Source organism: Chrysoperla carnea, chromosome 3, assembly GCF_905475395.1.
Source record: "Chrysoperla carnea chromosome 3, inChrCarn1.1, whole genome shotgun sequence".
In the NCBI taxonomy this organism is placed as follows: Eukaryota; Metazoa; Arthropoda; class Insecta; order Neuroptera; family Chrysopidae; genus Chrysoperla; species Chrysoperla carnea.
In genome coordinates this window covers 27,179,102-27,193,142 of record NC_058339.1, presented here as the reverse complement: position 1 = coordinate 27,193,142, position 14,041 = coordinate 27,179,102, and the positions used below count along the sequence as shown (strand labels likewise).

At 30.6% G+C, this 14,041-nt stretch overlaps 1 protein-coding gene across 1 annotated transcript; it reads left to right on the top strand.

The window, feature by feature from the left end:
* The first annotated feature begins 1,066 nt into the window (after positions 1–1,066).
* On the top strand, positions 1,067–5,450 carry LOC123294760 (uncharacterized protein K02A2.6-like). The gene is made up of 2 exons (XM_044875899.1): positions 1,067–4,863; positions 4,957–5,450. The coding sequence occupies exons 1-2, from the start codon at positions 1,089–1,091 to the stop codon at positions 5,109–5,111; spliced, it is 3,930 nt and encodes a 1,309-aa protein (XP_044731834.1). The 5' UTR covers positions 1,067–1,088; the 3' UTR covers positions 5,112–5,450.
* The last annotated feature ends 8,591 nt before the right edge of the window (positions 5,451–14,041 follow it).

Genomic DNA, 14,041 nt, shown 5'->3' with positions numbered 1-14,041 from the left:
TATTATAAACAGATCTGGTAATATATAATAATTATTATTATTATTATGTTTATATAATAATTTTATTTTGAAAGAAAACAGTTACCCATTTGTATTATATTTACATCATGTATGTAGCTACTGTATTTATGCGTAATTGTCTAAAATTAATCTAAAGGTTGATTTAGATTTTACTAACTTGATACCCGTCCGCTTCACTGGGCTTAAAAGTAAAAACCATCGCTTTATAGCCTCCACCTCTCTTGATCTCACTTATCCCACTTCCATAACACTTGAAGGGATTGTTTTACCCAACTAAAAGATTAAAGGCACAGTTTAAAATTTTTAAATTGAAAAATAGTCATAATTTATTGAGTATATCAGAAAAGGTATCCATGATTTGTTTGACATTTACTGTTTTAAATTTCAGATTAAATTTAATTTTTTTAGTTTAAAGTATCTATTATCTTTATAATTTATAGCTCATGTGTTATTCTGATGTATGAACTATATTGCTGCTGTACAGTTAAAAACCATTCGCTAGTTTTGGCGTGAAAGCGTAACAAACCAACAAACAAACAAACATCCTTACTTTCATATGTATAATATAATAGGAATAGGGATAATCATGTACGTTTACATGTTAGTATATACAAAAGTAAAATACATTTAATGTAATTAATAATACATGAATTAAAAAGGGTACCTCCTGGATGGTTTTAATCAATTTATGAATTATAAATGAAAGAAAAAAACATAACCGTGAGCATAATCATTTAGGTTATATTTATCCATGTTATTGTCAGGCATGAGTGTATATCAGGCATAAATGTGATTTATGTACAAGTGTAGGTCAGGCATAATAATAGATATTATGCAGTGTGATTGGATGGAGAATGAGGTTAGAAGTGTTTGAGTATATAATAAAATGTCAATTAATCCATGCGGTCGTTTATTAATTAAACCCGACAATTATTAACGAAATTAAGTCAACTAGTTAACAAAAGTATATTAACTAGTTAACATGGTGCCGAAATAGTGGTTATAACCAGTAAATTAGAAAATAATGGTTGGATAAACAAATTATTATAACAAAACTTATAAATTCTATGTTAAAAGTGTTATTCGAAAATATGTCTGATCCTGATTCTGGAGTAAACTTGCGGCCTCCGCCGCCTTTGCAAATTTCAAATAAAACCAAAAATATCTGCCAAATATGGAAACAGTGGAAAAATTCTTTCGAATGGTACGCAGAAGCAACGAATTTATCAAAAAAAAGTGCCAAAAAACAAGTTGCGACATTTATGACAGTTATTGGACCTGAAGCTTTAGAAATTTACGATTCGTTGGAACTTTCGGATGCGGAAAAAAAGGATTTAATAGTAATTATTGAAAAATTTGAAAAATATTTTATACCAAAACAAAACAAAACATATGAAAGATTGCTTTTTAATAAAATGATGCAATCGCAGCAACAAACATTTGATGAATTTTTGACTCTGATTATAAATCAAGTGAATAAATGCCAATTTGGCGCATTAAAAGATGAACTTTTGTGTGATAAAATTGTAGTGGGTATTATAAACGATGAAGTTCGTAAAAAATTATTATCTGAAGATGAACTAAAGTACGATAAAGCAGTTTCTATATGCAGAGCGGCAGAATTAGCCGAAAAGCATCTTTCAGAAATGAAAATTTCAGAACAACTACAAACACTACCAGTCAATGAAATTAGGAAAAATAATATTCGTTCTAGTTCTGATCATACTACGGAAAAATCGAACGACAATTTTTTTTGTAGAAGATGTAATTCCAAACATGGAAAACGCGCATGTCCTGCGTATGGTAAGAAGTGCCAAAAATGCGGAGTTCCGGGGCACTTTAAAGAAACCTGCCGTACGCGACTACGAAAGGTAAATACGGTTAGTGAAGATAATGAGAATCAAAATTCTTCAATACGTTCAAGTTCTGAGGAAGATAATATTTATGTGGGGTCCATTCAAAGTAATAGTTGTGACAAAAATGATTGGATAGAAAAATTGATACTTCCGAAAAACAAAACAGTAAATTTTAAACTGGATACGGGTGCTCAAGCCGATATTTTAACAATGGACGAAGTAAAAAAATCTAAGTTAATATTGATAAAATCTAAAGTTAAATCACTCATATCATATAGTAACAATAGAACGCCAGTAATTGGGGAAACAAGCGTGGAAATACGTACAAAAAGAGGACAAAAAGTTATATTAAAATTCTTAGTTGTAGCCTCGGGACACCAGTGCATTATTGGGAAAAATACATGTGAAACTTTGGGGCTAGTGAAAAGAGTGGAAACCATTAAATACGACAGGGATTTATTCACCGGAATTGGTTGTGCTACCAGTTATGTTTATGATATTGATCTTATAGATAATCCATCGTTTAAAATCTTTCCGCCAAGGAAAATTCCATTTTCAATAAGAAATGCAGTCAAAGAAGAGTTGGAAAAAATGGTAAAAAATAAAATAATAGCTCCAATGACGGAACCAGCACAAGCAGTTTCCCCGATGGTGGTAGTTTGGAAAAACAATAAACCCAGAATTTGTATCGATTTAACTGACGTAAACAAAAATGTCAGACGTAGACAATTTCCGCTTAAAACAATAGAGGAAGTGGCGGTAAAACTACACAATTCATCAATATTTACGAAATTAGATTGTGCGAAAGGGTTTTGGCAAATCCCAGTTACTGATCGAACTTCGAAATACTTGGGGATAGCCACTCCGTGGGGTAGATATTGTAGTTTACGGCTACCATTTGGATTAGCATCAGCTCCCGAAGTGTTTCAGTGTTGGATGTCTTCGTTACTGGGCGATTTAGAGGGAGTGGAAGTAGCCATAGATGATATATTAATACATGCGTCGTGTGAAGCGGAAATGGAAACGATCACGAAAACAGTGCTAGATAGAATCAAAAAGGCTGGGCTAAAATTAAATCCGGACAAATGCATTTTTAACGTTCCTGTTGTTAAATTTCTAGGACATATCGTATCAAAACATGGCCTAGGAATTGATGAAAATAAAATGAAAGCAATCGACAATCTAAAAATTCCACAGAATGTCAAGGAGCTGCAGAGGTATATTGGGATGGTTACATATCTGTCAAAATTTATCAACAATTTATCAGAATTGACAGCGCCTTTAAGAAAACTTCTAATTAAAGACGTGGAGTGGTGTTGGGAAGCAGAGCATACACAAGCTGTTAATAAAATCAAAGATGCTATTAAAACAGCCCCCATATTAAAACATTATAATCCAAATGAAAGTATTACTCTGTCTGTTGATGCCAGTAAACATTCAGTAGGAGCTGTTTTGTTGCAAGGAGATCGACCAGTTGCTTTTAGCTCCAAAGCGTTGACCACAAGTCAACTGAATTATAGCCAAATTGAAAAAGAGGCTACGGCCATTCTAGTTGGCTGTAAAAAATATCATTCATATATCTGGGGGAACCCAAATTTGACTATAGAGACGGATCATAAACCGCTAGAAGCAATCGCTAAGAAACCGCTACATTGTGCCCCAGCTCGGCTTCAGCGTATACTTTTTGAAATAATGCCATATTGTCCGAAAATTAAATATAAAAGAGGGACAGATATGGTTTTAGCTGATATTTTTAGCCGTGACGCTTATTCTGAAATAGATCAAACAGAAAATGAAAACGGATCAAACATCACAATCCATGTAAATGTGCCGTTATCAAAATCCAGATTAGAGCAGTTGAAAGAAGAAATTCAAGAAGATCCAACGTTGCCCAAGGTTATAAAACTTATTCAAGAAGGTTGGCCCAACAGCAAAGAAGAACTTCCTTTAGACGTTCAAGCATATTTTAGTTTTAAAGAAGAGTTAGGTTATTATGAAGGTTTGGTAGTAAAAGGAGGACAACTAGTCATTCCCAAGAGCTTCCAATCAATAATACTCAGAGAAATACATAGGAGTCACAAAGGAGTGGAAAGTTGTCTCCGCATAGCTAGGGAAAATGTCTTCTGGCCCAAGATTAGCCAAGATATCAGTAATTATGTAAAAGCTTGTTCCATTTGTCAAGCAATACAAAAAGATAAACCAATGGAAATCCTCACAGTAGAACCAGTTCCTAATAGACCATGGCAAATTGTGGCAACCGATTTGTTTTCTTTGAATCAAAAAGATTATCTTGTAATAGCAGATAGCTATTCGGGATTTTTCGACTTCGTCTGTCTAAAATCAACAACTACGTCGATGGCCATTAATGCTATAAAAAGATGGTTTGCTACGTTTGGAATCCCAGATCAATTAAACTCAGATGGAGGTCCACAGTTTACAAGTCAAGAGTTCCAGATATTCATGAATCAATGGAATATTAAGCACAGAATATCTAGCCCTCACTTTGCAAGATCCAATGGACTCGCAGAACGATACGTTCAAGAAGGAAAAATTTTACTTAAAAAATGTATAAAAGAAAACTCTGACATATATCTGGCTCTATTAAATAATCGTAATACACCGAGAGGAAACATCGGCTCTCCCGCTCAAAGATTAATGGGAAGAAAAACTAAATCTCTGTTACCGTGCCCACCTCACGGTCTTCAGCCAAAAATAATAGATCCGGCTGAAGTTTCAAAAGCTTTAAATAAATGGCAGACTGAACATAAAGCTACGGCTGATAAAGGTAAAACACCAAATCAAATATTCGAGGTGGGGCAAAAAGTTTTGTGGAGAAGAGCTCCACGGGATTGGACTCCGGCCGAAGTGATAGACAAACATCCTGTATCGAATTCTTACATTATCCAAACCCCGGAAGGAATTAGATATCGTAGAAACTCGTGGTTTCTTAGACAAAATCACACCAGTTCAAATGTACCAGCTACAGATAATGCAAGTAGTCAAGAATTAAATACGCAAGATCTTAACAATCAAGGCTTTCTTAGACAAAATCATACCAGTCCAAATGTACCAGCTACAGATAATGCAAGTAGTCAAGAATTAAATATGCAAGATCTTAACAATCAAGGCGATCAACAAAGAGTAAGTGCGGAAGAAACCTTACCAACAAAGTTACCAAGCCATAGAACGGCTAGTGGAAGATTGATTAAACCTCCTAGGAGGTTAGATTTGTGAATTTTAAAATCATAAATTCATGATAATTTAAGTGTATGTTTTTTTTAACAATAATTTGTGCTAAGAATTATGTTTTATGTTTTTTATAATTTTGTAACTAATTTGTGTTAAAGAGGAGGATGTCAGGCATGAGTGTATATCAGGCATAAATGTGATTTATGTACAAGTGTAGGTCAGGCATAATAATAGATATTATGCAGTGTGATTGGATGGAGAATGAGGTTAGAAGTGTTTGAGTATATAATAAAATGTCAATTAATCCATGCGGTCGTTTATTAATTAAACCCGACAATTATTAACGAAATTAAGTCAACTAGTTAACAAAAGTATATTAACTAGTTAACAGTTATAATATGTTTTTTTCTGTCCGTTATGTAGAGAAGGAGAGAATCTCGAGCATGTTTTTAAAGAGTGCTATGGAATGACAGTGCTGACAGAAAAATTTAATGATAAAGTAGAGCTAAGAGGCAAATGTGCAGTGGAAATTTTAAACCGAAAAGACAAGTGTGTGAGTGATGCAATCTGTTACTTCTGGAAAAAATATGAAGAAGTCAGATATAAGTATTTGAATGGGTTGGGACAGTTTAAAAAAATTAATCTTTTTACCCGACTGTCTGTATGTATATTTGTTTGTAAATTTCTTTACTACCTCGAATCTCCCAAATGGCTCAATGGACTTCAGTAATTAAGGTATCGTTATATTTGTCTCAAAGCCCCAAGTGTTCTTAGATAGGTGTTTGAAAAAATAAAACAAAATGGCGGATTTTTGGAGCGAAATAGTAGTAAGTTTATAAAAACAATATCAACAAGACCTATCGAGTAGGATATCAAAATAAAGGAAATTAAAAAGAGATTTCTAAAATAAGGGGTTTTTTTGGTGCTAGGACACTAAAAAGTCTAAAATAAAATAAATAATTCGAAAAATAAAACAAACAACCTGAAACAATTTCAGAAGTTTACATAGCGACTTTAAAAGTCGCGGTTCATTAAAATCTAAATCAACTCAAATCTGCCAATAATTGACTGTTAAAGTCGCTATGTAATCTTCTGAACTTGTTTCGTTCTTTTCAGATTTTATTTACGCAGTCGGGTATTTATTTTTGTAATTATTTATTTTATGTTTTGTTTTTTCATTTGAATCTAATATATTATAACTTTATTTTCATTTTTAAGTTTAAGTACCCATCACTATGGTAACAGAATGTATGAAAAATGTAAATTATGATAAGTTCAAAATGACAAATCAAATAAAGAATATATATCTAAAAGATGTTTTTTTATTGCAATGATAATTTTGTTGTTATTTTGTGTGACTGTAGAGGTACGTAAAGTCTTAAAAGCTCCCTGAGTCAAATAGTTGACTGGCACTTACTTGATACTACCTCAAAATCGCTATTCCTCTATCTACATTCTCAAAGTCTCTGAAATAGTATTCTGAGGACTACGAAATGGATTTATGACACACTACCACCCTTCTCCGTTGACCTTCAATACAGTTAATAAGTCTACATTTTTGTGGAAAATATGACTTGAAAGTATAAGAGCATTAATTATTAAAACATCGTTAAATTTTTTTGATGTAACATACAAACGGCAGTTATTATGAAAGTTAATTGTTTAAATACTTTGCATCAACTGAGGGAGAGGTCCATATTTGAACTGTTTGACATTATTATGATTCTTTATTTACGAGCAATTTTTATGTAACGCTCTAACCATAAATGTTGGCTACAAATAAAAATAGCTAGTACTTATATAAACTATATAAAATCGATTTAGCTTATATTGTATTCTAAAAGAAAGCGTATCATTCAATCCAAATAAGCTATTTCGCAGATAATATACGGAAGTCTTATAGTTAAAGGGCTATCGTATTATCAAAAAACCTTTCCAAATTCTACTTTCTTTGAAATCATTTTTCAGTTAAAATTAAATTATTAGACATATTAAATATCGAAACAAAATTGGATTATTTCCAAATATTTTTAAGTGTGCTTGTTTGTGACAATTTATATAAATATTTTTTTCTTTGTCGCATACTTAAAATGTTAATATAAAATAATAGGATATTTCCTACGCTGGAAATCATTAATTGGAAACAATCCAATTTAATTTTAATATTAAATATGTTTTTATAGAAATATTTAACGAAAAATGATTAGAATATAACGACCACATGTTTTGGTAAATGATTAATTTAACAAATATATTTTGATAATGAAACTTGCTTGTAATATAACTTAATAAAAAACTATCGCAGATAATTTTCTGTATTAATTTATATATTACAGCTAAATTATACTCAAAAATACCTATATTTCGTAATGTAAAAATATATTCAATGTAATATATGTTTAGGTAGATAAATAAAAAAGAAAGATATGTTTTTTAGTAATATTTTTCCTAAAATGTAAGTTTTTACACTATATGGAAGTCAATGGATGGAATGGTTATGTGTTGGTAATTGGTAATTTTGGTCATCTCCCTTCTTATTTTCTTCATCAGCAAATTGCATGCATACTAACACTCATGCATCCATGCATAATAACACTGGTCGACAAGTATTTTATATCCGAAACAAAAGTATACTTTTTAAAAGCTTTTTGACGTGCTGAATACGAATCTGAGCGCAAAATTGCTTCACGTTTTCGAGAAATTCGTCTCTTACCATGGAACAAAAATTATCGGCTGGTTAATAATTTTATAGAGGTTATTTGTTCGACCAACAGTACTGATGATTAGTTTACCTCAAGTTAATGACCCATTTCTCTTCAGTTTTAACTACTACACGGTAAGCAACAGTTTTACTCTCTTTGTTCTAACACGTAGTCTCTGTTTAACTGATTGTCTGATTATGTGTCTGCCGAAAAAAAACTTTGGATCGATTCTTAAACCTTTTGTCGTTATCCAATCGAGCTGAAACTTTGCAGACAGACATGTGGCAAAGATCAACGAAAAAAATTAGCAGTCATAGGGAATGCCGACAGAGGTGAAAACTTAATCGTTAGTATAAAAATTTGAAATTTCATAATATTTGAATTAAAATTATCAACATCAATCTGGTTTTCACATCTATTGACACTCCGAGCTACAGTTATATGCATGTTTATATGGTTTTTTATTATTTAAATATATCACGGGCTGAACAATATTATGACAAAATATAAATACAATTCAATTGAAATAACAATTAATATACAATCATATGATTTGTGGATAGTACTTGTTATATTCGCAGCACTAATGTTACACAATACGTCAGCTGTATAGCTACAGATATACTGCTATAAGCCGGTCGACGCGCTCACAGCATGTTGAGGACGCGAACCCATAACATTTATCCCTACCAAAAAGTGCAAACGTCGCTAAAGAAGTTTACACTTAAAAAAAAAAAAATCAAAGAAATGAATAAAGAGAGTATAATAATAAAAACTTGGTTTTTATGGGTTAGTTTTGTTTACTGATTTGACCATTGAGGAAATAATAACATTAGCAATAGTTGTGGCTGATGAGTCAATGATGTAGGGGCGTCAGGTCAGGCCCATACTAGTTAGCGATACCACAAAAATTCTGGTGAATAGCCCTTTTCAATATTGTAATATTACTTATGCTAGCATAGATACTATATTATCTGTCTCTATACCATACCAGTATTGTAGTAAACGCCTTACATTTCTTTTCATGAACTGATATAAATTTGAATAATATTTTTTGGTAACTACCTCGAATGATACTTTTACTTTACTAAGTAAACCGTTTCTTCGTAAAATTAATTACATATTTTGCAGAAAAATAGCCTCCATATATCATTTATGTATTTATTTTATACATATACTTGGATTATAATTAATTATAATCATGAAATTCGTTATGATGGTAATTAATAAAGACTTTAGTTTGTTTTGTACCAAATATTACGACGTTTTTCCTTAATCATAAATAATTTACGAGATTTTGATACTGAATAATAGGAAATATAAGAAACAGATTATAAAAGTAAACACAAAGAACATTAATAATAATGCCAAACTTCGAATAAGACAAAATGAAAAAAACATGAAAAACTCATAATGTGTATGTTTATTTATTTCACCATAAATGTGGTTTGGGATATTTTCTTTATGTATTGATTGTATCTGTAAAATTGAAGGTGGAATTATCAAAAGTAAAAATATAAAGGTTTGAAGAAGGAAAACCTGAGAAATAGAAAACCAAGTTATTTAGTATTATTGTTGTGTAATATGTAATATTCCAGATTATTATAATATACAAAGTGGGTAATTAATGTGACTAAATTTCATTGCACACAAATAAATAAATTTTCTCATTTTTCAAATGAGGTATTGCAAGCTAGGAGTTGCCATTTTAAATTTCAAAGTTGGGGTGGTTAGGGGTAAAGGTAGAATCCTAAAATTGTCTAATTTCATGAAGATATCTTCAATAGATACCGAGAAAAAAAATTTTCATTCAGGGTTGTTACCCCGATTATTCTCTTGCTATAGGGGTAGGGATGTGAAATTAAGTCTATGGCTATTTTAGATGAAAAGCAATAAAAACAAGGTAAGAACGCTTCATCAAACGTGAGTGCAGTTTTATATGCTTATACGGCTAGACCCTTTCTCCCAAATTGTTGGGACATTTGTTAACATTATACGTTTTATAAAACATAACTTTCGTTCGGTTAACAAATGGTTCAAGGTCTGTTATTTTTTGTATAGAATAAATAAATATCCTGCTTTAAGTGTTCACCAATCTCTTACTATTAAGTACGAGCACAAATTGATTTTTAAAATATCCTTAATTCAAGGTTTGCATAACAAGGTTTCAAGGTTTGTATATTCAAATATAAAAGCTATAATTTAGATAAAAACGCTTCAACTTGTACAAAAATATCTGAACTTCGAATATGAAAAAATACACCAACAATAAATACTTTTGTGTATTTGTGGTTTGTCCTTTTTTTTGTGATGGTTTTTGAATACATACAAATTTTTAACAAATCAAAATAAATACAATATTCAACATATTAACTTCATCCCTTACAAAAGAGGAAACCCAACTACCAATACAGGATATTTCAAAAATATACCGATAAATTTCTAGAGGTTGTACGAGACGTAAGAAAATGATTAGTCATATTTTTCGAGGAAAGGATGATAAAGTTTTAAAACAAAAATATATCTTATAAAAGAAATATAAATAATAATGGGATTGAACCTTCGTTTCTCAGACCACGTCTATGACAGAGGCCACCCACATCATTATTTTAAATCCTTATTTATTTCTTTAATTACGCCTGAATATACAATTAATTTTATGATGTGGGTTATGATGTTACTTTGTTCTTATCCAAGCGACGACAGAGTAATCAATTTACCGCCTCATTAACTTGTTTGTTCTCACTGTCGCTGCCTGGATTCGAACCCGTGATCTCCCAACCAGTAGTCAAAGCAAGTAAGAACGTTTTAACAAGCTGGGATACTAGCCGGAAAAGTATTTCACTTACTATTATCATATTTTTCGTCTAAATGATTATATCAAAACGAAACGTTTTTGAACTTAAATTTTTGGGATTCAAATGTTTGTTGTCATGATCAAGCAGTTTGTGAGTATGTATATGAATCACCTTGTATATAGGAAGGAATACATTAAATTATAAGGTTTTACGATTTTAATTAATATATTTAAAAAAAAGTTAATATCGAAAACATAATTTTTATATTAAAAAATTATGTTTTGTAATGGTTTTTAAAATGCTTACATTTTTAATTAAAAAACGTGGGTTTTCTTCCTTTTTACGTCTATTTTTATCGAAAACCACGTACATTGTTTAATACAATTGGCTTTGTTGTTTGGAATAATAACCAAAACCAATTTAATTATTGATGAGGAATATGAATGAGTATGTATATGTTAACTTTTTTAGTAATGTGAAATATTGAAAATTTTCGATATATTTACATAGATATATAAAAATGATACAACTTAATGTTTCAACAGTCCTATACCCATAAAGTTTAGTATTCTATTGCTAATGATTGAATTTTGATTTTACTGGTCTACATTTAAGTAGGAACTATTTAAAAACAATAAGCAATATTAGATTTGTTCTTAAAGAACTGTTTACAAATAAATATATCTTTCATTAAAAGCAAAAAGAAAATACTTTAAAAGCAAAAAGATGATACTAAAAATTGGCTATAATTATAGAGAAGTTTCTTAAAAACTTACATAAGTTTATTGAAACATTTATAAAAAAAGTTTTAAAAAAGCTTTTATACCAAACCACGTGTAAATTTTATTTATAAAAGTCAATCTAAATTCATTATCGTAGAAAATAGAGATTTTGTAGAAAATCCCAAAGTGCTTCAACCGTAGTAGCTTTAAAAAACCATGCAAAAGGGAATAATGCACATATTTTGCGCTCAAATTAAAACAAAAATAGGAGAGAAGGTACAAAAATTGGCACCCATCTCAAAGTTGGTAGGATTGTTCAAAACACCATCATAAATGAAATCTAAAAAGTCCTCATCGATCCGACAAAGCTGGAATAAAATTGAAATCAATGTCTCAATAGTTTTTGTCCTCAGAGCCACTGTTTCTGAGATATAACGAATCAAAAATTGGAAGAGTTGTAATCTTCATAATATGCACACGTTTCCACGACACCTTTAAGGTAGTGTACTTAGGGCGATTTTTATCCCCCGAACTTAAAAAAAAGGGGTGTTATAAGTTTGAGTAATTTAACGGAGAGTGTTCTTATATAAATGTTTCAAGTGCGAGTTTAGGGTTCCGTACCCGAAAAATTTGTTGGATTTTTTTTTTTAAATTTTGTTAATTTCACTTGAAACTTCAATAAGAACACTTCCTAATAAATTACCTTTCAAAAAAAAAATCAAAATCGGTCTTCCGTTTAGGCACTACCACACCACAGACAGACACACAGACAGACAGATACACATAGCGATCAAACTAATACCACCCTCTTGCAAACTTATTTTGCCGATACATTTTTTTAAATATGATTTTTTGTCAGCATGTTTGGGTACAACAGGCAAATTATCACAGACTATGGCTAATTAATTTATAATGTGAGTATAATATAAATGGCATATACTAAGAACTGGGAGAAATTTTCATTTTTCTTTAAACTCCACTTCATTATCCAACACAACAGTTAAATAAAATAATTCAGAAAAAAACTTCGATGTTATGAGAGAAACATACATTATGTGAAAATTTTTTATAAAATAAAGTCTAATTTGTGGCCAATCGTTAATTATTTAAATTTTCATCAAATCGAAATACAAATTTTCACATATTACCTAAATGAAATTTCTTCTCAATGAAAAACCGAAAGTAATACACTCAAACATGGACTATTAAAAACATAAATTATCCAAAACAGAAAAGTAAAAATCTTACATTAAAAAAAAAAATCATTTTTTGAAAATTGTTTTTAAAATGCTTACATTTTTTTAATTAAAAAACGAGTTTGTTTTTTCCTGCTTCTTGACTGTTTATTTTTTAATCAAAAAGCACGTGTTATTATTTTATATAAGTTTGATATCGTTTAAACTTGGTGGTATTATTAAAAGATGCGATGCGATGTAATTGTTATTACAATGTTATGAAAACAATGCACATGCTGAGTATAACGATGAACACGTTTGCACTGATAACAATAATAACACAACAGACTATATAGTGAAACTGTCTGATACTGATACAAATATTATATGCTATGAATGAAAAGTTTACGCCTATAAATTTTGTAACGTTAGTTTTCATTTATGTATGTGAGTGCGCCGACTCTGTTTTATCCATATATATTCGAAATATTCACCACCGGTTTTTCACTTTTTGATACAAAGCTATTGTTTCTCACTCCGAAAATTAAATTTTCGTTGCCCATTAGATACATTTTTGTCAAATTTTTCTTAACAACTTAAGTTTGTTTTTAGGGGCCATTCATCCCCCCCCCCCCACGCAAGCATACATAAGGTTTCTTTTGCTCCACCTTCCCCAAAATTAGTGGGTTTCAAAAAAATTCCAATGAAATGGGATTAAATTTGCCTATATTATTTAAAAAAATCAAATTTATTAACTTTATGACGTCATCAGAATCTAAAAAATTTAATTTTACTCTATCACATCCAAATTTTATCCAATTTTGATAAACCAAGTATGCAATGCTACTAAATTTGGGTCAAACTTTTCAAATTTGTGATCAAAATAAACCTAGCTCTAAAAGGTTTCAAGAATGTTCAGTCCCGGTCCTGGAATTAAGCACATAAGTGATAGCTAACAAAAAACTGACATCGCAGCTGAAAAAAACGACCTAAAACTAGTGGGTTTCAAAAAAAATTCCAATCAGATCAGATCAAATTTGCCTGTGTTATCAAACAAATAGAATTTTTTTAACTTTATGACGTCATCAGAATCCAAAAAATTTAATTTTGCTCTATCACATCCAAATTTTATCCAATTTTGATAAATCAAGTATATAATCCTACTAAATTTGGGTCATACTTTTCAAATTTGTGAACAAAATTATTCTAGCTCTCATAGGTTTCAAGAATGTGGAGTCCCGATCACGGAATTAAGCACATAATTGATAACTAGCGAAAAATTGACATTAACTGAAACGAATGACCCAAAATTAGCGGGTTTAAAAAAATTCCAATAAGATTGGATCAAAATTGCCTGTATTATCAAAAAAATCAAATTTATTAACTTTATGACTATATGTAAATTAATGAGCGCTCTATACATGATTCTTTACTTTACTTACTTTTGGTTTCACGAATAAAAGATACGTTTAGTTTTGCATATCTATTTCTGTAGCGTCGGTGGCGGATGGCCTCCTTTGCCACGCCCTAGCTATGGACCTGATCATACGTATTTTTACGATCCGTTTTTCTAAATTC